The following is a 25,286-nucleotide window of genomic DNA, read 5'->3' as shown; positions in this document are numbered from 1 at the left end:
AACTACCAGGAATCTATATGAACCATTAATATGAACTCATACGTGTTTTTCTGGGGTTAAAGCAAAAGGCATGGAGGAAAGAGAAACGTGCATTAGGTTCTTGTGTGTTGTATTAACTTTTTTGCCTGTTTTCCTAAAGCATGAAATTTTTGACAATGGTGATTTGTAAACGTATTCGGCTGTCTGTCTTAGGTCCATCTGTCTTTCTCCCTCCAACGACATTTGAATCCTGTGGCTAATTTCAGTGAGTACAGAAGAGCAATAAACCAAAGATATGAGACTCCTAAGATTTTGTGAAAATTAATCAGCTGGGAAGAGGAAAGAGACTATTAATATTTCTGCTGAAGGAAAGGCTGCAGAAACAAGCCGGAAAGACTTTGTGCAAAGGGGGAGAAGGGGGAGAGTCAAGGCATTGGGAGTATCTCAGGGAAATGTTGGGATCACATGCCATTTTAAACACAAGAAAATTCCATCATGAAACATAAAACAAGAGAAAGCCAGACTTGTATTTTGTAAAACATTTAAAACATTTCTTGGTGTATGCAGCTGTATGCTACAAGGAGCTTCAGTGGTAGAGATTAGCAGACTGACATTTTTTTTTTCTTCAGAATTGCTTTCCTTGGTTTTCATGGTGACTGAGAAGTTAAGTGCAGAATGGTATAATGCATGTTTGCAGAGAACTCATTGAATCTAAGTTGCTTCAGGATTTATGTGGTGGGAAAAAAGATTCGAAAGGACTGTCATTTATGTTCTCAGGTGATACTTTTCTGTCTGTATAGCAAAGTCAGGCAATCCTTTAGAAAAAACTTAGTGCAAACAGATCTGTTTGCTGATGAACTGTAGGTCAAATAAAATCTGACATCCAGGCAGAAGCAATGTGTCCTGGCTTGGAGTAACCTGCACCTGTTTTTCATTATGACATTAGAGTTGGACCGCAACTGCAGGGACTAATTGGAGTAAAGCTTTGTGAGTATGCGGTTTGCATGTCTGCAGATACATGGTCCCAAATAGTGCATAATTGCTGTGCTCTTGTTGGGTATTCCTGAGATCGCTACCAGGTCAGCAATTCTTTCTGTAATGCTTTGACTACTAGATATCGCAGAATGGATTTGGAAATGTTCCGTGGTGGGATTGCAGAATTGCAAATCTGGTTGTTGCCGACCTACTGGCAAGCTTTTTTTTTATCATAGCTGGAGGGGAAGGAGAAACTGGACTAAAGTGAAGGGGAAAGAAAATATGAAATTTGCAGACGAGAAATTGCCAACTGATGTCAGTGGAGCTGGAGGATACTCGGGCAGGGATCCAATGACAGAAGCACAGTGAATATAAAGTGAACAAAACCTCCTTTTTCCAGTACATCGATTGAAGAGGGAACAGCAGTTGGATCAAAAATCAGTCAGAATGACTTCCTTGAAGATCAAAATTGAGGGAGGATGGCATATTCTTGACAGTCATTCCATTTTATGCTCTTTCATTGCACACTAGGGAGCTGAAATTTTTAAGAGCTCTTGAGCTACATCATAAAAATCCTTTAAAAGTTTCACACACTTGTATTCATTTTCCAGAAGACAGTTGCCATTATGTTGGACGTTTTTAGAGTTGTTTTGAGAGAATCTATCCAAGCAGCGGCTTGGTGACTGTCCTTGCTTTGACCTTGCATAGCCAAAAGGCTCTTTCCAGGTGAGGGGGATGCTGGTGGTGTTGCTACAGACCGAAGGCCCAATAAGCTACACGCAGCAGCACGGGTGAATGCTGCACAGGGTTGTTGAGGGAAAACAGCAAATGCAATCGCTTCCAGGATTGCCAGCTTGATTGTTCTAATTAGATTAGACCAAGAAGAGAGGCAGAGAACAAGTTGCGTGCAAGTCTCCTGCTGCCACTCTCTTTAGTTCTCTGCACAGTTAGGATGATGACTGGATGAAATAATTTATGTGATGATAGCCAGAGTGCTTCTTAACACCTTGCGTTCTCCCCTCTCCCCTGCAGCTCTCACTGATGTTTCCAGCAGGCTTCCCTTGGCCCCGGCTCGGTGTATTATTTCTTCAGCCTTAACCTTGCCACATGAATCAGATCAAAAGTATGTGGGGTTCTCCTGTTAACAGATTTCCTTTTCTGATTGCCAGAGCCAGGAGCGGTGGGACACCTGAGTTTCACTGAGATTCTGGACACGTCTCTCAAGGTCAGCTGGCAAGAACCTGTAGAGAAAAATGGCATCATTACAGGCAAGTATCAGCTGCTATCTCCTTTTTTTTTATTATTTTTTTAAGTGTGTGTATCATTGCAGTGAAAAAATGTTTGCGTAATAGAGCATTTAGAGGAGAACTGGCTACTGCAAGCGCTGGTTTCCTGGTCCCTCTTGGGTAATTGGAATATCAGCTAGGGCATGTTATGGAAAGTACAGGTCCAATTACTGGCAGCTCATGATTGTGGTCACCGAAAAGGCAGTCTGTATTAGAAATCAGCTCCCTATGGAGTTTTTCGTCTTGTTAAATCTTTCATGACCTCCACCTGTGTTACTAAAATTCTGAAACTTTGTGAGACAGTGTTTGTCCTTTGCCCCAAAAGTGGGGGGCTCCTACATGGAGTTTACAGCTGCAAAATCTGGATTGGCATCGCTAAGATTTGCAATCAAGACCAAGCCTGAAATCAGCGGTATCCTTCATCTGTGATCAAGTGGTCTGGCTGTGGACTGCGTGACAGAATTTGCATGTCATTACTTAATTTTGTATAAACCATCACAAGGGTTCAAAACTCTCTTGTTTCTCTTTGATGAGCTTGCCATTTGACAAGCTATTTATCCATTTACTGTATACCAGTGTAGATACAACATCCGCAACTTCATTATTTTTCATAAAGGAAGCTATAAATAGTTGAGAAAAAGTCTAGTTCTTATCAACAGAGGCAATATTGTTTTCAGATGGGAAACTATTACAGCTGCACAGGATGGACGTTCTATTTAACAAAGGCTCTCAAGGTTTTGAAGTGCAAGGAATCTCACAAATTTTAAATAGCTGGAGCTAAAAATCATGGTTGGGAAGGGAGAAGATCATTTCACATGGATCAAAATAATTTGGTTTGGGACCATTGACACTGAAATGTTTAATTTTTATTTTTTAAAAAAAAATGTGTCGTAATTTGTAAAAACTAAATACATTTCAGGAGTTAAAAAAAAAAATCAGACTTTCTGGCCCCTGCACAGTTGTTTTATCAGTGCAATTTCCTGAAGCATTTTTACTTTGACAGGTCTAATTATTCTGATAGGACTTGCACTTATCAGCGTTTTCTCTGTGTATCTGTAACATGCACCATTTGTACATGCGTCTTCTGTGCTGTTTATAGTATATGTGGAGTTCTTATGCAGATCATCTTATGCCTTCGTACCATAGTAACCTTCCTGAAATATGCATTGATTTAAGTGGTTCGAGAAGAGAAACTAATGACTTCTGAAAGCAGAGCGGTATTGATTCAGTGAAGATGGCCAAAGCCTTCAAGCCTGAATGCTTAAATTTAGGTACCTAAATCCAAGACTAGCTGTCTAAGTAAGACGATGTAATACTCATCCTTGTTAAGCACACATTACCAGCACTGGGCTTAGTGTTGCAGAATTGCTTTGCTAGAAACAAGCTGCTGCGGCCCAGAATGGGTTGAAACCTGGTGGAGCATGGTGATGGACCGCGTTATATTTGGGGCAAATTGTTTCAGAAAGAATTAACTCAAGCAGCTCTATTGTTCATGAAGAAACACTGCTGTAAAAATGCCCAGCAAAGTTTGTAGGGGAAAAGAAATGTTCTTAATGATGCAAATTGCCTTTGGGCTAGAAGGAAAGAAGAGCAAAATTGTTCATGCCCTGAGTACCTCAAAGGTTTATAGAGGGCTGCTTGGCGATCTCAGTGCTTAGGGAGGCAATTCTTCATCATTTCTGCTCATTGATATCTTTACTGGACCTTCTTGTTCCATGCACCGGGGCCGGGAGGAGGGAGGCGCGGAGGGCGGTGCCTGGCAGCCAGCCCGCTCTGGGAAATTGCCCATTACTCTTGCTGTAAATTCCAGTATCTTCCTCGTTCTCTCAGTAAACATTGATTTATGAGGACCTGGATGTAGACGGACAGTTTGTGATTGGGTGTACTGCTCTCTTGTAGAGAATTTACTCCAGATCAACAGAAAATTATTTCTGAAACTCCTCTGGTCATTAGTTTCCGTTAGGCAGCATTTTGTGGAGAGGGTATAGTGCCAAAGCGTACGGGAAGACTGTGTGGCACCTTTCCTATTCTCACTTACGCTGAAGCCAGAGGAAACACTCAGCCCAGGCCGGCTGGACTCCCCCGTGCATACTTCTGGCAGCGATCACCTCTGTAAAACAGAGAGGGCATTTTTACCAACCACATGCCCTAAAGTTCTGCCCATCTGTCAGTCATTGGGGCTTAAGTGCAACTTGGGGGTACGGTGGATGTTGTTCGTTTCCTTCAGCATTTTTTTTTCATCTGTTTTTGTTATGCATGATTACATTTGGCTTTGTGTTTGCTCGGTATGTATGTATGTATTTTCTGTTTGCGTTTTTTTATATGACTGGAATTTAACTATACTTTTGGGAGTGCAATATCTAACAGTAAATGCTGCCTCTTTGCCTTCTCTTCAGTTTGCGTGTGAACTCAGGATATTTTTCCTGGTGCACATTTTTTCAGCAAATAAATACACAGAGACTATGTGCCTAATGGGTGGGAAAGCTGGGTCTCATCCCTATAGTCACAAGGGAGAAAACATAAAATGTTCAAAGAATAATCACCAACATTTGATGTCTATCCAAAGCTTATCTAGGCGGGAGAGAAGATCTCAATCACGTAAGATTGCCTGGCGCATGGTGGATGAAACTTTCTATTGTTCGTAAGCAACAAATGGATAGGAGAGCACTGAAAGTCCCCTGCTTATCTTCTGGTTATTTATTGCTTTGAGCAAGCCGTTTTGTTTTATTCCGAGGTGATACTCCTTGATTCCCTCTGCCAGCCCCTGTGCAGGGTTCAAAGCAGGCGTAGCAGGGTTGTCCCCAGCTCCCAGGCAGACAGAGGAGCCACGGCGTGGCCCTTGCCCAGCCTCTGCCCCATCCACGGCTGCACACGGACGTTCTGCTGGCTGCGGACACGGCTGCTAGTTTTGTGTCCTCTGTTGGGAGGTGGGGAGAGGCACAACTGCACCTTCCTCGGACTCCTCCTCATTCTTCCACCTTGCCCTGTCTGGAACAAGCAGCACCCACAGCTTTTGGAAGAAAGGAGTGTTTGTGATGGTCGTTCTGTTTGCATCTCCGTCATGCCTCTTCACTGAGCATCAAATAGAGTGGACAGTCATCCCCCATCTTTCTGTTTGCCCGCTATTAATAAAGGCAATAAAGTCCTTAAGTTTTGTCAAATCTTCATACGGATTGTAATCTTGCCTGTGCTACATAAATTCTGGTAAATGATTCTCAAGACTTTTCAGAGAGCATTGAAATGCCACAGCGTCTCTGAGATATTGCTAAATTACTGACTGACTTAATTCCCATTCAGACATCTACTTAAAACTGGCTCCAGATGAACATCAGGAGTTTTTCCCCTTCCCCTAGGTACTGCATAGTCAGACAAGCAGTTGCGGTGTAGCTGGAATTGGTGAAGTATCACCTCGTTTTATCACTGCCCCCTCACCTGAAATATAATTAGTGACTATGTGAGTACTTGGAGCCCATTTTCATGCAAAATTAGGTTAATGTGGTTAGGTTAATCTCTGACAGTGATGGCAGCTAGCACCCTAGGAAGGATAACATCTCGCACCTCTCAAACTCTCAAGGAAATATTTGTCTCACCACCATGCTTTTTAGTTCATGAGGTGACGCTTCCTTATTGGTTAATGCCATAAGGTATTTTGGTATGTCAATTTGTATATGTTAATCAGCTTATCATGTTTAATTTTTAAAAAAAAAAAGGAAAAAGACCTCAAGCCCCCCAGCTGGTCTGAATTCCTCATCTTAGATGATGGGAACAGGAACCCAGTAGGGAGTTTCTCTAGCCAGCTTGCCTCGAGCGTGCTTCACTCAGTGGGGTTCCTTTCTGTTAGTCCTTTTCACTCACTTCCATTTCACAGGCATTCAAGAGCTATGTGTATGGGGTTTTTTCCTCCCTGAGTCAAATCACAAAGAAAGCCGCAATCAAGCAAACTTTTCAGACACGCTCTCTGGCGACTGGCACAGTAAGGTTCAAATGGGTTCAAACGAGAATAAAGTGGGACTGGGCAGGAGGGGGACAAGCAGATTTGGAGGTAAAATTGAGCAAATCAGACAGTAGAAAGTTTCAAAAGTTCTTGGAAGGCAAATGGTTGTAAAAGTGATAAAAAGGAAAGCCTGGTTGTGATAAAAGAATAATATGGAGGTCAGGGTGAGTGCAGTTTTGGACAATACGTTGGCTACACTATGGTTTTGAAAGAAAGGATAATGATTCACCCTGCTAAAGGATTTGTGAGAGGAACAAGCAGTGGGGAGGAGAGGGTTTTCAGTTCCTAGAAGATTCCCACAATGTTCCTGCCTGATTGTTATTGTCAGATTTGTTAGTATTTCTAGATATACAGTGGTGAAGGTTACTTCAGCCTGGAAAGGGAGTAGCCCTACTAAGCACATATGGATTTTTAATTAGATATTCTAGCTGGTGAGAAGTTGTTATATTTTCCAGTGTTTCTTCCTATTTGCTTTGTAGACTTCACAAAATGAAAGTCCACCCTTCTGTGAGATTATCCCCAGGTTTCCTAGCCATTTCAAAGCAAGCACTGTGTAGTCACAGAAAAAAAGACAGACTGTTGAGACTCTGTGTCCTCCTCCATCTGTAATCTGATGGGCAGGTGATACCCCATGGGGTACCTACATCAATTGCTTATTGGAAAAAACAGTATAAGAAAAACACTTGGGTATTTTAGCCAGTGTTTACTTCAACTTTTTTTTTCTGGTTATAAAAGGTGACCATAATGGAGTAGAGTAGGAAACAAGTCATATCCCCATTGACCACGAGCAAATCTAGCAGAAGCAGGAATTTACCAGTCTCTGGGTTATTGTATAAGTGTGCTTCAGAGAAAAACTAGACCCCACTGTTGCTACGGCCCCCTGACTTCTGTGTAATTGTATTTCAGGGTACCAGATCTCCTGGGAGGTGTATGGCAGGAATGAATCTCGTCTTGCCCGCACGCTACCCAACACGACGCTGGAGTACAAGATCACGGGGCTGTCATCTCTCACCACCTACACAATCGAGGTGGCAGCTGTGACCGCAAAAGGGAGCGGATGGGTCACGTCCTCCACCATCTCTTCTGGTGTGCCCCCAGGTTGGTAAAACTCCATGAAACAAATTAAAACGGGCTGATTCTTCGTGTTTCTATGTTCTAAAGATCACAAATTATTCGGTTCAGTAATAATAAAAATGGTTTTGTTTATAAAGCATTGGAATTCTTTACCACATAATTTAAATTTAATTTTTAGAACTGTTTAAAACATTAACATGAACACACTTGCAATCTGAAATTACCAGAGAGTTGAGGCTGTTTAATACAAATACAAAAAATGTTATAGGGACGGCAGAAGGGATGGACAAAGTAATAAAGTGGATACAATACAGAATCTCTTGACATTTATGAAGTAACATAGGAATGAAGCCTGAGTCAATTCAAAAAGTGTTGCTTTGGGGGAGAAATAGAGTCTGGATGCTGTTAAAAGGAAAAGGTTTTTCTATTTATAAGTACTACAGCTTATGTCACCTATAAGAGGACATTTGTCTAATGAAACTAAAACCTTATTTGCAAGATTTGGGAGTTGTGGCCTGAGAAAGATTTGGGATGAGGTACGGCAGTGTCTGAGTTACTGTTTGGGCACCTGTAAACTTAGCCTTTTTGCATTTTGTTTTTAAAATTCTGCACTCTCCCTCATCCAGTATAGAAAGCAAACTAAAAAGCCAATTCTTACCTCAAACAAGCACTTTCAGTGAATTTATAAGTTATACAAGTAGAATTTTCCAAAGTGGAGCAGTTAGTGTACATCACTGATGGTAATCCAGTTTTTCCCTTTTCCGGTATTTTTGAACTTTTCTGTATGTCTTGAAGTATGTATGCCTTTCTTTTCCCTAATCATAGGTAGTTGTGACAAGCTGTAGACTAGATCAATGCCATGCTCCCTGTTGTTAGCCAGATAACAGCATTATCCTACTTGGTCAGGGTTAGTTTATCGATCATAGTTCCCACAAATGTGAAGTAAGAATCAAGAAATATTGTGTATTCGTGCATATGTGAAATATATGCCAAAATGCTGCCCATTTTTTTGCCTGTTGCATTTGCATATAGTACAACATTATGAATGATTACTGATTGTAATACTAATTTCCATTACTTACGACTGCGGGTACTATTGGGAGTTTATTCTAAATAATCTATATTTAATCTCTTTCTTGGGCTTGCTTTTGTTGATAATTCAGATAATATTAGTAATGTATATGCCGCTGTAAGCTTCACTGATGTGAGGCAAAGATCTGATTGGGGCTGTGGATTTTTCCCCGTAGAAGGTCAGCCTCTTTATTTGCAACAGAAATTTTTAAAAATTCATGTACTTTATTCAGGCATCAGAAATGCCCTCTAAAACCCGTCTACTATAGGTCATGATGCTATACTATTATAGAATCACAATATCTTCCCCATAGACTACCCAAAAATTTGAGTCTTTTTCTGTTGTTAATATATTAAAGTTGTAGGTACTTTAAGAAGTAAGTAAAAATTATTGTCATTTAATTCTGGAGAAACAGAAGCACAGTGGAATTAGGTGACTTAGCAAGTGACTGGCAGATCTGGAGCTGGGAAGTACCTTCCCCCCTGCGCCACCACGCTTCGTTGGTCATGCAACTTCTCTAGAATAGTAGCTGTAATTCTGTAGATGGGCTCTTTCTTTTCTCATTCGATATGTAAAAATGTGGTGCATGCTCAGAGCAGTAGAAATAGTAATGCTGTATGCAATATTCTGCTAAAAAGAAAAAAACCCCACAGCTATTTGCTCTATTATAATTGTTACCAAGGTGTTTTACACACTGAAATACTGAATGTCAACCTGTCTTACTGCGCCCTAGAAGAAGAGTGTTTCCGCCTCTCATTTACATTTCTATTTCTTCAGAACTTCCAGGTGCTCCATCCAACCTGGTGATTTCCAACATCAGCCCTCGCTCTGCCACTCTTCAGTTCCGGCCAGGGTATGATGGCAAAACCTCCATCTCTAAGTGGATAGTCGAGGGCCAGGTATGTCCCTGACAAAAAGCTCTTAATGAAGTTTCTGAGGGGTTAAAAAGGGTCTAAATAGTGAATTGCTGTTTGGATTACAGTTTTTGTTTAACTTTGGATCAAAGCTCGTCAGTAAATGGCCTGGCGGTAGCTGTTCAGGGGGTCCTGGAAAGGTTGGAATGCAAGGGAGCTCGAGAGGCTTAGCCAAGAAATGTCTGTGTGATAGCTAGTCAGAAAAAGGTCACATGAATGCTGTAACTTCTGTTCACAGGAACAAAAGAAAAATATGATATATTTTATATATATATGTGAGAATGCTTATCCTTTAAATAATTCACATGGTTTTTTGTAAAGCAGCTTTGCTTATGTTCAGAATGACACCCGATGCATCACAACCAACACATACAGCAGAGCTTAAGTCCATCCATTTATTTAAAACGGGATTTGAAACCTGTGTTTACATTCTGTTAGGTGTATTTTCAAACCCAATGCAAACCTGGAAGTATTACCTCATAGAGTCAGAAGCATAGGAAGTATTGCACTGAACAGTAAAGATACCATTATTCATGAGACTGAGTGTATTTTTCTATCTTGTAATAGAATATACTGAGGTTTTCTATCCAGACCTCTAGATATGAATAGGACGAATTCTCTTCTTCATCAGCTTTAAACAATATCCCTCTTTCTGCTGTCATTATGCCTTGGAGGAGTTATATATTCCTCATTAGTTCTCCTGACAGATGAGTTTTGCTTCTTCCTTTCCACCCACAGATCTTTATAAATAATATAGTCTGTTTTTAAGACCAAATGTTGGACTTCTTAAATCACCATCACCACTTAGACATGTTGATACAATCACTTCACTTGGTAATGAGATTGTTGTGAACAAGTTGGTACATTTTGTACCGTTTACATACACATTATTGCATATTACGGAATTAAACACTGAAATCCTGTAATATGGTCGTTTGGCACATTCTGAGAAGCATTTTTGTGCTGGAGCACCACATTGATGTTGCTAGGAATTTGTTAATTCTGTGAGTTGCAGAACGCCACTGAAGTGAAATAAATTTGAATGCTTTAAAACTGCAATAATAATTACCATGACGTTCATCTGCATCCTTGAAGAGCCCAGGGTACAAATAGTGCTTGAAGGATTCTTGGTGTGCAGGGAGGGAAGGGAGGATCTCTCTTGTTCAGAAACCCTCATCAACGTCTCATGAGTTGCTAGCAAAGTCAAGGGGTTAGCGGTTCTGACAGATCCTGGATCCAGGAATATTTGCTCCATTTGGGGAAGGAGCACAGCCAAAGTCTTTGCGGATCCTGGGCGGTTCTTTCACCACAGCTACCCTGCAAGTTTCTTCTGCACCATGCCTCACTGTTTAGCTTTGGCACTACAAGAAATGTAGTTCCAAGTGGATTTAATAAAAAAAAAAAATTGGTTTGCTCACATGATTAATAAAAATCTTTTCAGGTATGCAGAGAAATTGGTGACTCCTTAAGGATCTAGCAAATCCTGTTTCCAGGATGACAGCTGCATATAATTCTTTGTTCACAGCCCCTTTCTGCCAGCGCTCCACTCAAACGATCTTTCTCTCTTAAAGTGCAATTTCACAGCACCTTTAGCCAATCTAAACCAGAGCTCTCGTTGTCCTGTTCCCGCTCTCCCTCCTCATCCTCATTACTCTTACCAAGACTTTCTTACTCCTGCCTTCTGCATGCCTGGATTCTGGTGCGATCGTACCCGGAGCTGCTATGAGACTTGATCCAGCCAAGCACAAATGAGTTTCAGACAGATCAACTCCCTGCACGGGCTGTGTGTGTGATCAGAAGAGCACCATCGCAGGGGAGGAGAGAACATGGCAGTGGGAGCAGAGATGAGGGCAGGAATGCCTCCATCCTGACTTGGATCTAGGCTGCCGTGGACCTGCCCTCAGTACTTCACAGGTTTTTCTGCCTGCCTTGAAAAAACAAAGGTTTCACAAAACAGCTGCCAGTGACACCCCGGTGTTCACTTATGCCTTTCAGGTAGTCTGTTCTAAGCAGCGATACGTCTGTGCTGGGATGCAGACTACTGTTGCAACATCTGTAGTTTAGCATAGACAACCATAATTTGTTCCTTAGGACTACTTTAGAATGAAGGGCAGTGGTTATACCCAACCTACAACAGTATCTTCTAAACAGAAATATAGGGAGGATTTTTTTCTTTCTGGACCTTTCATTCACTGGCCCATGTACAGCTTTTAATAGCACTGTTACGTGTTTCATGCCTTAGCATTAAACTAAAAGCCACTTAGGGCGTGGTTTTGCATACTGTGATTTTAAAACAGGTGGTATTGCAGAGTGATAGGATCACATTTAACTATAAAACACTAATCTATACGTTCTAGTGTACTTTTCAATTAATCAGTTGAATTAGAGAATAAAGATTCTGTCCCGGTGGGTGCAGGGACTAGATCTCCATCCATTCGCAAATTTTTTTAACATTAGCCTTTCTGAAAGTTTGCAGCAAGGTGCAGAGTAGCTGAAAACAGCTAATAGTTTGGGAAAAAATATGTTGCAGTTTACTAAGACCTCGTACAGCATGATCTCTCCCCGAAGGAGGAGAACTAAGTCAGTGTCCCCACACAGGTCTGTCCCTCTGGGCTGTACTTCTGCTGTCGGTGGGCTCGTGACGAAGCATGACCAGCAAATACATGGTACTGCCGTGCACTTCATCTATGTCCCCCTCTGTTTGTATGGCTGGGCAATAGATTTGCATTGGGCATCCCTTATATATTGTGTCTTCCCTTCCATCTCTACTGGGAATATACCCTTTACTCTGAATGTCTGAGTCCTTACAGACAAACTGGTTTATATTCATGCACACAAACGAGCTGCCACCAACATGTTTTTCTTCTTTGTTCCTTTATGTGGCACAAAGCTTCCTTGGTGAGGGCAGGTCTAGAAAATGTTCCAAGTATTCCATGTTGGCTAAGTGCCATTTTTGAAGCCTGATACTTCAGGAACAATTTGGATGAAAAACACAGCTGGGAATTCCAGTTGACGTGAAATTTTGTGCGTCTGGCCGTGGCTTCTGCTTTTTGTGCTGGGGTGTAAATTCATGGGAGCCACTGTGGAACTAATTCTCAATTGTGTCAGTGAACATGAGAGGAGAATCAGGTCTTTAAGATTTTAGGGTTGGTAGATGCTGACATATCAAGCATTAAAAATCCCATTTCTGTTTCTAGTGAAGCTACATTCTGTACTTCTGAAGGGATTTCTTAAAAAATCACTAGGCTGTTTCTTTTCCATCTTTCCATGTAGACTCAGAAGACTGGAGAAAACTAGATTTCCAAAGAGAGAACCACAAAAAAGTACCAATGCCATTTAAAAAATATTTCTAACATTGTTTTTCCATTATATATAATCTAAAGAGAAGAGGGTCCAATGTAATATAAAGGTTCTGCTGACACTTGTTCAGAAGGACCGGCAGTAACTGTTTTGTGGCATGACACTCACAGGTAACGCATTCATCCCCAAGGAATTTCAGTAAATCCTTCCAATCATCCTGTACTCTCAGATGCAGTTAGAGTGTATATTGTAGACATTTTTTCTGGCAATTTGCAACCAAGAATGGCACTGAATTAGGGACAGGGTTTAGTGATGGACTTAGCAGGTTGGACTTGATGATCTTAAAGGTCTTTTCCAACCTAAATGATGCTATGATTCTATTCTATGAATGCTTGCTGCTGTTCACATGCTTTTGTGTTTGCAGTCTCTATCTGCTGCAATCCAGTTTCAGCTTATTTTTCTCGTGCTGGATTTTTCCTGGGGTTTTGTCAGGAGAAGTACATAAATGATATCATCATGACTGTGCCTTGGTCGGCGCTCGGTCCACAGCATCAAGCGTTCCAGTGGCTGATGAGAAAAGCTGGGCTAACTTCTGCTGAGTTTGGTGTGTTTTTCTGGTGATTAACGTTATTGTCCAGACAGCAGAAGACCTGAGGGATGGCTGAAGGCCACTTATGAAGTGGTATTGCAAGTCACGGAGCCATGAGTATATAGACTAATATAGAGAGAGGCTTTGCTTAAAGCTTTTCTGCTGTTTTTAGAGAGATTTTGTTATGAATATCATGGTGAGCAGTAACAGAGTTTCAAAGCAGTAAAACCTTTAAAGTATTATCTCTGTATTAGTTTGTAAAGCTGTGAGTTGGGAAAGACATTGTAACTTTAACCATGAATTTATCTGGTTTTGTGGGTTAAGTCAGTGACCCAGATAGGATTTATCCATTGTACGAGGTGATTCTCTTGGTGTCGTTTTTACTTCGGAGCTGGTAAATAAAGTGTCTGAAACTGACAATTTTATGCCTTTGCCAATCTTTAAATCAAAAATGGCTGAATCGATTTAAGGATTTTGTAAGGAAAAAAATTGCACCCAGGCTGACATCCTGTGAACCGAATTTCTCCCAAAGTGATTTCAAATGTGTGAGTTACAGACCTCTATAATGAAAACTCCGACATATCTTGAACTGTAGTAGAACACTGGGTACCTTGATAACATACAGAAACATTGTATTTTCCTTTCCTGCAGTTACTACTTCATAACTGTTCAAAATTTTGGAAGAATTACTGTCTTACACAAAATATCACAGCAAATGATTCTTTCATTCCAAATTTTAATTATTTTTGGTTTCTTTTAAGTCAAAATTCTCCAACTTTGCTCACATAGTACATTCCATCAGAAAATGTTAAGTCACTTTATAAAATATTTAACATTTTCCTTTTTAGAAATGGAGAAACGAATGCATAGAGAAGGGTTCTGACATCACTTCCAATATTGTTTTATACTGTCTCATTTCTGTAATAATAAATGAATATGCCCTTTTATTGAGTGTAATGCCTTGGGAAGCACTGAAAGATGGGAATGAATATGTGCTAACTTGTGATGGCTGATCGTTATCGAGAATCGTATTCAGTGTCTCGGTGGACATGGGTGTTTTTATTGTGGCAGTCCTGGGGGTCATGGCCCTATTGTAGGGAGAACTGTTAAGATGCAGCGTGCATTTCTTAAGCAGTTTTTACGCCGATGGTAACAGAAAAGCAGTTGGTGTTCTCATCTGCCTCCTAAAACAATGCACACATGAATACGTGTGCATCTGTCAACAAACAGTCCTTTTCTGAAGTCTGCATACACTGTTATCCAAAAAACAGCTACAAGAAAGAAGCCTCTAAATTAACTTTATTTTATGCAGAGTGGCTCATAGTGGACTCTCTTGGCCCTCAAAGGACTCTTTTATCTTTACCACTGCCCATAGTTCTTTTTGCCCCGTGGGAATCCCTTTGTACTCTGATTCGTGAAACTGATACGTTTCCTCTGATCTGACATCAGAGTGTTTCAGCAAAAATAATTTCCTTTTCCTTCAAGAGCCTGAAACTTGGAATCTACTATAGGTCTTGTGGAAGTTAAAAATATAGAAGTCCATCATTGAAGGTTCTTTTCCAAGACTCATTTCTGAGATTACTGCTAAATAAATGGAACTTGCTTTGATTAACAGTGACCTAGAATTGCTTGGCCACACAAGTCAGAGGTCACGCTGAAGTCCCCGAGCTGTTCACCAAGCTACCCTACAGCCATTCACCCTTCAATCTTCTTACTTTGGAAAAACTCCCACATAAGCAGCACTCTCTTAAAATATACTACTGATTTCAGCAGAAGTTCTAACCCTTTGAGTTCATTTCCCAAATGCTGGCACCAGATCCTGAGAACATTACAAGGTATTCTTCTACCTAAAGCAAGCTCCCGATCTATTTTTCTTAAAACCTTCTGCTGAATCAGAGAACTATGCCTGTGGTTGATTTTTTTTTTTTTGCTGCCTCTCTGTCACTACCTTTTGGCAGAAAATGAGTCTAAAAGCGGTTAATTGGGGCTGGCTGCGCTGCAGCTTTGCCCAGGGTCCCCCACCTCCCGACACAGGTAGTGGCCACCTGTGTACCAGCTGCCTCCTGACCCTGGGAACAGCCAACGTGCCGGGCTTGGTTGGCGTCTGCCATTTCCTTGTAGGCTACACCCATCATTCCTACCAGGGAGAGCGTTCACAACCAGAAAGCTGTCTCCTGGGATAGCTTTCGAGGGGCTTGCCATAGCCCTGGGCACACAGAAGCTTTTGCTGCTTCTCTATCAGTAAAAGTTCCTTAATATTCCCCCTTCGCAGCCAGCTGGTAAATGTCTAGCTGCAAAACAGGCGGGGGGTTTTGGACACCTCTCAAGCTTGAGTCAATGTCAATTGTTCACAGCCGTGTGGGCCTCTGGGTCTGAACCATGTGGTCCTTAATGGGTATTAATGACCTGCCTGCTGCTGCGTAACGATTGAAACCTGGGGTCCTTTCTTTTTCTTTTTTTTTTTTTTTGCTATGCAAGAAAGATTTTAAAAAGCTCTTACTCTTCTTAGAATACAAAAAGAAGACTAACTCACTACTGGAGATTATTTGCAGCCTCCAAAGCACTGTGGACTGTTGCTATACGATCACTGCAGCACTTTGAGGTGACGCTGTTAAGAGCAAGGAGTTTTGCAAAAATAAGCATTTACATTCTACAGTATTAATAAAAAAAATTTTTATTTAAAGTGTTCTATGTTTCCTTGACTGAAATCAACGCTCTCTTCCTTTCTTTGTTTATGTAGGGTTTTTTTTAAATTCTCTTTATCATCTCTTTGTTCTCTGGGTTCAGTTTAGGGCTGCTCTGTGTTTTACCATGCAGACCTGTCTCAGCTTGCTTCCTTTAAGCTTCTGCATCCATGGACTTCACTAAAATTTATGGAGCTCAGTTGGGACTCGGAATTTTAAAAGGCCCATAATCTTCACTGACATCTGTTTTATATGTTGTTTGGTGTGTGGCAGTGTCCTTGATAACCAACAAGACTGAAAGGCCCATCACGACCTGTGTGACCACAGCCCCCCAGGAAAGCAGCCCTCTGCTAGGAGGATCGCAGAGGCTTCTTTTGACAGTGCAATGCAGAACTTATTTCTTTGGCCTAATTTTCCTTGTGTCATTTCCTCATGCACAAACATAAATATGCAGCACATCAAGTCCTGGGTGAGCAAAGAACTAAAACATCTATAAATAAATCAGGCTGCTTTTCCTGAAGGGAAAAAAAAAGAGTGAATGAAACCTAATTTTCTATTTGAAGTACTCGGGATATGCTAGATACTTTGGGCTACATTGCCTATTGAGTGCTTTGACTGTGTCTGTGGCTGTAACTAGTATACAGAACTCGTAAGGGATCTGTTTAAAAAAGATTAAAGGAAATAGCTCTTTACACAGTGGGCTGTGAGCTTCTGGAGTTTGTTGCCACAGCAGTCTGTGGGAGTAGATAGTGTCAGTAGGTTAAAAAAGGATTAGGCATCTTCATGGACATGAAGTCTGTAAATAGACACTAAAGGGAATAGCTGCCTACGTGCCCTCTAATATCCTTCAGCCCGTGGTTGTGGATACCAGGGTAGGGTGAGGGAACTGGACTACAGGTACTGCCCTTCGGGGTAGGCTTGGAACACCAGAGTAAATGTGCACAGTGCTAGGGAATTATATCAGGGAGTCTTGCCTGAGATCCCCTGTGTTTCAGCACTTGTCAATCTCCAAAGCGAAGCCCAGCCACCTACCACCCGTCTTCTCTCTCCTTCTCCACGCCCCTACTGTGGCTCTTACGCACACAACCCTGCCTACTGACGCTGCCATCTTCCAGGGTCCCAGGTCAGACTCTGTCCTTTCTATCATGCCTTGTTGCTTTCCTTTTAAGTCCTGATTCATCTTCATTTTATCTCCAGAAAGCTGTATGGAAAGTAATGCTCTCAATTCTCATCACCTTTTTGTCCCTTCTAACACTGCAAAAGCTGAGGGACTGTCTTGGGCAACATGTTGTGATTAATTAATACAAAGGACTGCACGTGGAAAAGTCTGGTCTAAGTGCAGACCAGCAGACGAGGTTAAAACACTTTTTTTCATTGACTTTGTTCTTTTTTCTCTGTCTTCATTTCTGTGGCATTTTGCCTCCATTGAGACTTATACTAAGTATGCAACAGATCCTGCGAGTTGTTATCAAGGCTGTTTTTCATTTTGTTATATTACTGCTTGATACTTTCGTATTGTGGCAGCGAGATTGAACAGGGTATTAGCACTCTCATGGCGTTTTTCTGGAATAGATCTTATCAGAGGATCCCAATGAAGTCCCAACAGGTACAAAAAATTTGGCCAACTTGGCTGTGTTGTCGCTTTACAGGTAACTAGTGCCTTGTCATATAAAAATTAAACTGGATAATATGTATTTAAAAGCATTTGTCCTTCCACTGCTGTGATGATGCACATAGAAAAAGAGGTTATATATATATTTCTTCAAATACGTGTATATATATAGTTTGCTTTGTATTTCTTCTTACCTTTCCCATGTACAGGTTGGTGTACTGGGGGATGAAGAAGAGTGGGTGAGTCTTCGTGAGGTGGAGAATGAACCTGATGCTCAGATGCTGGAAGTACCAAACCTTACTCCTTACACTCATTACAGGTAAGAACAGCAGGTAATTAGCTGCAGCATGAAAAAAATAAGTAAATAGCAGCATGGAACAGCTTTCCTAATCAGAAACAGCTGGCTGTGTTTTATAATCTGAACAAAAGGGAAAAGGTTTGCTGTTTTCATAGTTTATACTTAAAATTACTCGTCTGATATTGCTAATTGTAATTCGCATACAATACCGTTCATAACATTAAAAAGGAAATTCAAATGCACAGTGAAATGCTTTTATGAGTAACTGATACCCTGTGACTTCCCTCATCTAAAGGGTGCACCAGTGTAACATCAGTCAGTGACAAATCAATTGTAGTTAAACTGGTGCAAACTTGTAATTATGTATTTACATCAGTTGAAACATCGTTTTATTGATTTAGCTTAATTTGGTAACATCAGTTAGATGAAACCTTTGTTTATAAGAATTTACCAAGTTAAGCTTAATAGATATATACAATGCTTAAACTGATTGAAGTGAATCTACATTATGGGTGCACCCCAGTTAAACGAGATTGATTTTTTAAATCAATTCAATTCAAGCGATGCGTTGCTTTAGTATAGACAAGATTTCAGACTTTGAGGTACTCGATCCTAATGAAGAATACTTCCATGAAATAGCTTGCTAACGTAAAGGCTGGTTGCAAGGAGATACAGTGGCAAGTATGAAACCAGCTTACTAGAAACTTGGCCGTCTTACCCTGGCTGAAGGGCCTTTTGGCCGCCGTTGTGAGCTAGTAGTAGGTGCAACCAAGTAAACCTCATGTAGTTTACAACTAATTCAGTGCTGGTATGCTAATTTTCTTCCCTTAGTCAGAAGCCTAGGAACATACTGAATTTCTCACAAACTCTTCACTGAACTCTTTTACACCTCGTCCTCAAGAGCTAAACATTTCACTAAAAGCTCTTTGAAAAATTTTGAACTTGAGCAGAGTTTTCTCGTGCAGAGGTTTAGGAAAATTATCTTCAGGTTGAGAAGATTTTGCTCTCCTCATAAAGGTGGATCCTTAAAGCTGAAAAGACAGAGGTGAACAGTAAAGTGCAGGTCGTACCAGAGTTCAACGTTCAGTGTCTATGCAAAATAAGAAAGACTTGCACACCTAGCAGGTGTGTGGAGAAATGTCCTTGGGATAAAAACTAAATGAAGAAGCATATGAGGAATTTGGGGTGGTTAGGTTTTTTTCTATTGTTAATCTTTTTGGTTTATTTTACTGCTATATCTAATTTCTCTCTTGTATCCATTGAATTCAGGAACGATCCCCGTTATGCTGGGATCTTTCACACTTCCAGTTCTCCTCTGATTTTTTTTCATCGTAAAGTGGCTCCTTGATTTTTGCCTAGTTTTTCTCTCTCATGCATGGACAGATACGAGTTTTTTGGTTCTGTTTCGGTGTAGAGCAATTTTATATAATATTTTGAAACCTAGGAAGGTGTTGCTAAATGGATTTGTTGTCCTCTGGTCAGCTTCTGTCATTGCCCACTGTGGAAACACATCATGAGAGCTAATTATCAGACCACATCTTCATCGGCCAGCTTCTTTTCTATATTTTGTGCCACTGTTTGAGAGTGAAATCAAGGACAGTATTTGTTTAATGTGTTTCCTTTAATGCATTTTCTAGGGAGATCAGAGCAGATAAATAAACACTGCTACATTATCTAGCTCACCCTTCTCCTAAGCTCAGTCATTAGGTCCAAAAATTAAGTGTTTAGTATGAACAGGTCATGTATTTATGTGCAAGTGCTGGATACCTCTAGTTGCTTGTGATGGGTGAGAGTATCTGAAATGTATGGCATGTCTTAATTATTTTGTGCTTCCTGAAAAAAAGGTTTCTCTAAATCTTGTGTGACCCAATAGGGATTTCTATTGTAGAAGAGATGGTTTCAAGCAGACAGGGTATTTTTTAAAGACGCATATCCATATTAAATAACTTAATCTTTCTTGTGCAGGAAGGCTGAAAATGCAGCACCAGGGATAAATCAGCTTCTTTCAACCAGTAATTGAGGGGAAATGTTATCACTAGTGTATTTTTTATATTGACAGGGAATGAGAATATCCCAAGTTTGATATTTTAATACCTTTCTGAATGTATTGTACAAGCATTGCAAGAGAAAATCACTTACTGCTAGCATAAGCTCATCAGGCTTGGTATAATTAACATAAATTTCTCACACAAATACCTAAGTTTCTAATAGACCCTAAGCTAATCTCGGTTTCATTTTTTTAATACCTGAGAGGATCTGAGAGCAGTTACCATAAAGCATTCAGCAGCGAATACAAAGTGGCTCTGCCTGCAACGACCTTTGTGGAACAGTTTGAAAGACCTGATTTGTATTTTCCCATCTTTTTCCTGTTCTGGAAAGAGAGGTACCATTCGCTGAGCTGTTACAACAGTGCACTGCATCTTTCCTCCGCTCCAGGTTCCGGATGCGGCAGGTGAACGTGGTGGGCCCCAGCCCGCTCAGCCAGCCCTCCCGGGTCATCCAGACGCTGCAGGCTCCCCCAGATGTTGCCCCCGGGAGCGTCAGCGTGCGCACGGCCAGCGAGACCAGCCTGTGGCTGCGATGGGTGGTGAGCCGGCCGGCCGGAACGGGGGCTCGGGATGCGGCTGCTTCCCCGGGGAGTCAGGCCAGCACTCAGGAATGCCTTTTCCTTGCGTTTCGGTATAAGGAGTAACAGCAAAATTGTTTCCTTTTTCAGAATAGTTGGAAATCTGAGACTTACCTTAAGTGCCTTATTAATCACTTAAATAGCCTACTGCCACTACTTCTGCCTCTTCATCAGGGGAATATATGCCTGTGTGTAAAACCTTGGCTTTAAAGACTCTAGTTCCACAGTCTGGGTCAACACGTGGGACAGGACTATAATGCCTGAGCCGATTTGCAGTTTCCTGGGGCTCAGTTGTTTGCTTTGTACAGAACAGTCCCCAGAAGGTGCACACTGACCATTGGCAGTCGTCCCGCAGGTACTGAACAGCTGTGGTTCAAAGGCAGCAAAGTTTACATGTTACACTCCTGTAGGAAGATTATATTTATGTGAAAGGTGGAGTTACGTGATAAAACGTGGAAAGAAATGATTAATTGCGAAGATGCAGTGATTGATGCCATTGTTGTGCCCCTTTGACTGTCTCACTGGCGGAGTTGCCTCATTGGGATTTACCTGTCCATTAACCTGCTCCAGAATGATTTTTCTTCTCCCCTGTTAGGCAGAATTTTCCACTGGGGTTACTGTGGTGTGAAGCTGATGAAGCACAGGTTTCCTTTTGCCCAAATGTTAGCTTTTCCATGCATAAACTCATTACGGCTGGAAGTCAGAATCAGGCTAGAAACAAGAGGGTTTTTCTCCCATCAGAAAGGAGTAATTCCAGTTGCTCAGTGGGACACTGCACTTAATTCTGAACCTTGAAAGACCAAAACATCAACCTTGAAGGTGTCACCTCAGTAGTCATAGAAAAGCCATTGCAGTTCATTTGATAACTCACTCGTGGCTTTACCGTACGAATAACATGCCCACGTTGTTAAACCTTTGGTACTATATCCAGACCTACATATCTTACATCAAAATTAACTCAAGGTTGTTTTAAGAGACTTTAAAACATTTTTAAGATTGTATTTCCTTGCTGTGCTACCTGGAAGCCTGGTTTTCATGAGTCAAACTGTGCAGGGTTCATGAGGAGCAACAGCCACAGCTAAAAATGACCTGACATACCTTTCTCAGGCTTAATAACATCAGCGTTTGAAAGTGTTTAATCTCTTTTTTCCAAGACCTGCAGGTGAATCTGTGTACCCCTGGGAGCTGGGAATTCCTTCCTTCCTACAGAATAAGGGTCACATTTCTAGCCCTATGCGCCTGCGGGATACAGTTTTCTAAGCTGTGAAATGTTAATGTGTATCAAACTTTCCCAGTAATTCAGAACTGAATCTCAGCCATCCGTGGTATCATGTAGTTAGTTTTACAGGGGAAAAACTCTAAACTTCATGAAGTAGGAAGTAGGCTAATTATTTCATATTTTAATCTCTGAAATTGCTTGGGGAGTTAGAATACTAGAATAAATCTCTGCTGATAAATGAGTAGGCAGAGAGTCGGTAAAAAAAGTAAAAAAAGTACGATAAATGAATTTGTCACATGCTTCAGCAATTTATCATTCATTTCCATAATTAATCACAAAGCTCTGAAATATATTGTATTCATATCATCTCTGTTGATACACCCACAGCAAATGGCATAGTTCTGTGAGCGTATCTATTTAGTTCAAAAGTAAGGTAAAAATTAAAAGAAAATTTCAAGCAACACAGAAATTTAGAGGTCGTGAAACGTAAATAAAATCAAAAATCAACCTCTCGATCTTTTTTGCTTTCCTATGGCCATATATGAGTTCAGACAGCCTTGGCACATAGTTTGAAAAGCCCTGGCAATTTGTTCTGTATAGGAACATTGTGCTTTTCTTTGTATCGTTTGCCAGCCCCTCCCCGACACGCAGTATAATGGCAATCCTGAGTCAGTGGGGTACAGGATAAAGTTCTGGCGTGTGGATCTGCAGTCTCCCACCTTGATGAAGGTTGTTAATGACCGATTGGAAAGAGAGTACACGATTGAAGATCTGGAGGAGTGGACAGAGTATGAACTGCAGATCCAGGCTTTCAATGCCATCGGGGCAGGACCATGGAGCGAAGTAGTGAGAGGTCGTACACGGGAGTCCGGTAAGTCAAGGCACCATGTCTGCTGTGAAGGACACGTGAGAGAACTTCAGCATTTTCTGCCCTTTTGTTCAGCTTTTTTTTATTTTTACTTGTTGATCCATTAAATCTAAAATGAAAGAAAACCCCACAATCTCTAGATGCACTGAAGGCAAAAAGACATACAGACATTTGAAGGAGTTATTTATTTATTTTATTCCTACCCTGCTTTCATGTATAAACTTGCAGGTTATTTATATAAAGCAAACAAAACACCCTCTCCCCATTCCTGCCCCCGTTTGGCAGCAGGGCGGACAACACAACGAGCAGCCGGCGTAGAGCCTTCTCTGGCTGAGCAGGTCTCTCGTGCTTCCTCTCCCTCCCCGCTTCTAGGCTGGGGCAGATTTTCTCACAGTCATGGTTATCTGAAATTTTATTTCAAGCACCAAGTATTTCTAAAAGGGCAGATGTTATTTTAGAGAGCTGATTACCCATATAGAATTAAAATAATTATCTGAGTTTTGATGACATGTTTTCAAAACCGCCTTCTAAAATTGTGTGTACAAGGCTATATAGCCATACCCTGCATATAGACATAACCTGCGTATAGACCTGGAGCACAAGTACTGTATTGTCTAGCTGAATTGTCAATACTAGCAGAGAGACTTCAAATATCAGAAGCAAACTCTCAGTCTCAGACAACAGTAAATTATTGTTAGCTTAGTAGCAACAGTAAAGACAGATCTTGAAAAGCTGCTCTGTAGTTGTTAAATTCCACCAAAGCTATTTCCAAACCTACCCTACATGCACCTGATAAATTAAAATTTATATTGCAAGTGAATAACAAAATGGATGACATATACGGTTTAAATGTTTAAGAATAAAAGATCTTTGTGACCTGTATTTATGCAAGGTTCAACACTGATGTTTTTTCTTATTATTTTTTTCCTCTTCTTCTTCATTAAAAATGTTTGGGAATTTAACTCTATGAATATCCTACACTTACACATACACATGTCTGTGCACTCTGGGCCACACAGCGTTACTTGGTGTGGAGCATGAACGTGCTGTATGCAGCAGGATTTGGTCTGCTGGTTCAGATAACTGTCCTTTGAACTAGCCGAGGAGAAGGCTAAACAAAGTCATCCCCCTCCATTTAAAGTGTTGCTTTTTGGGAAGCAGTAATTGGAAAGCTATTGCCAGAGGTATTTTAAACAAGGCGTGCTTGTGCTGGAGTTCGAGATAGCATGACCCAGACAAAATAGTTTTGAAGTGTTCTGTATCATAATAAAAAGATACCACATTCTCCACTTTCTCCTTTCCCCTGCTCTTCAAACAATTCTTTTGAAATGTAGTAAATACTAGATTAAGTGATTTCATAAAACCTTGGGATTATAGTGCTCTTGCTCAGCATCTAAAGATCTGAGGTTATGTGTGTATTCGGCATTTTCTCTTGCAGTATTAAAAGAAGGTTGACTTGAAACTGATTGTAGGAGGCACACAGAAACCGGGATCAAAATAACACAAAGCTGTGATCTAGGCCGTAAGGACTCATTTGGGTTTTTTCATGTGTTTTCTTTGATACTAACATCTGATTTCTTGAATAGAGCAAGTCGGGGCTCAGACTTTTGGCTGTATCTTCTCAGATTTCGAATATACAAAAAGCGCTGGCATAGTGGCATGCAGTGTGAGAGAACTTCAGGGAGTCTGCAATTAACCTGTATGCACAGTCAAACGGGGTTAAAAATGCAAATAAAAGATAGCTAAAGCCAGAGAGACAGGTCAAAGTTTGTATTCTGAACTATGAGAAAAACTTTATCGCTTATGTTTTCAAAGTACTCTAAAAGCAGATGTCCTAAATATTTCTTTTTCCATTTTGTAGATACAGAGACTTAGGGAGGTTGGTTTTGCCGGGTGCTGCAGACTGTGAACATCCCTCACAGCTGGCCAGAGGTGCCTTGGCCAGGATCACGTGGCGGCTCATTGGCGGAACTCACGGTTCTGTGTTTTACACTGTCCAGGGAGCCTAAGAAGTTTGAGCCCAGGCACTAAATCAGCTCATGGTATCTAATGACAGTGCGGCCACTGGAGTCCAGAATCTGTATTGAAAATAAAGCTGTACTTGAGCACTTCTGCCGATTCTAGGATGTGTGATCATATCACTGATTGCTGAGCGCACATGCTAACAATAAAGGAGTGTGCCGGTACAGGTACTCTCCGGTTTCTGAAGCTCTTGAATATAAAATGTATTGAAACCAAAGAAACAATGAGAGGATGAATAATGCTGTAGGTTTCGATAACCCAGGCTTGAAAAACAGTTGGGAAACCCTAAAATGAAAATCTGGCATAGGGTTGCAAGCAGCGGAAAATGGAGGGGGATGAATTAGGATTTTTGAACAGGGCTGGTTTTATCAATCCAAAATGTTTTTGTAATGTTAGACATTAAATAACTCATTAAATTTTATAGTGTAAAATAACTGCAGAGTAACAAACTCAGTTTCCACTCAATAAATTGACAATCATAGTAGGTACAATGTAGAGAAAGCAAGAAAATGCGAAGACCTCAAATGTATTAGAAACAGCCTTGACAGGGCTGCTTCCTTTTAGGTACAAACCCCCTTATTTTCAAACAATTAATCTCAAATACACCGCCTTAATATTTTTGGGGCTCCTAATATTCAGCTACATGAATGTGTATACTCGTCTTACAAAATCAGCTATTGTACAAGCACGGTCACATCTCTATGGCAAGGATCAGTCACTTGATATTTCAGAGGCTGACCTTCATGAAGCAGTTACTGTGGCGTGATAAAGCAT

The 25,286-nt window shown here is 40.9% G+C and overlaps 1 protein-coding gene across 1 annotated transcript in view; it reads left to right on the top strand.

The window, feature by feature from the left end:
• Positions 1-25,286, top strand: part of SDK1 (sidekick cell adhesion molecule 1) — a 419,880-nt gene that overhangs the window by 319,495 nt on the left and 75,099 nt on the right. The window contains exons 20-25 of the mRNA XM_059826302.1: positions 2,124-2,222; positions 7,141-7,332; positions 9,158-9,279; positions 17,689-17,798; positions 20,214-20,364; positions 22,256-22,493. Of these exons, the coding sequence (XP_059682285.1) occupies positions 2,124-2,222; positions 7,141-7,332; positions 9,158-9,279; positions 17,689-17,798; positions 20,214-20,364; positions 22,256-22,493 (912 nt within the window). The remainder of the gene's footprint in view (positions 1-2,123; positions 2,223-7,140; positions 7,333-9,157; positions 9,280-17,688; positions 17,799-20,213; positions 20,365-22,255; positions 22,494-25,286) is intronic.

This window comes from Gavia stellata, chromosome 18 (assembly GCF_030936135.1).
Source record: "Gavia stellata isolate bGavSte3 chromosome 18, bGavSte3.hap2, whole genome shotgun sequence".
Lineage (NCBI taxonomy): Eukaryota > Metazoa > Chordata > Aves > Gaviiformes > Gaviidae > Gavia > Gavia stellata.
Note: the sequence above shows the minus strand (reverse complement) of the source record. Positions and strands in the feature narration are given on the sequence as shown.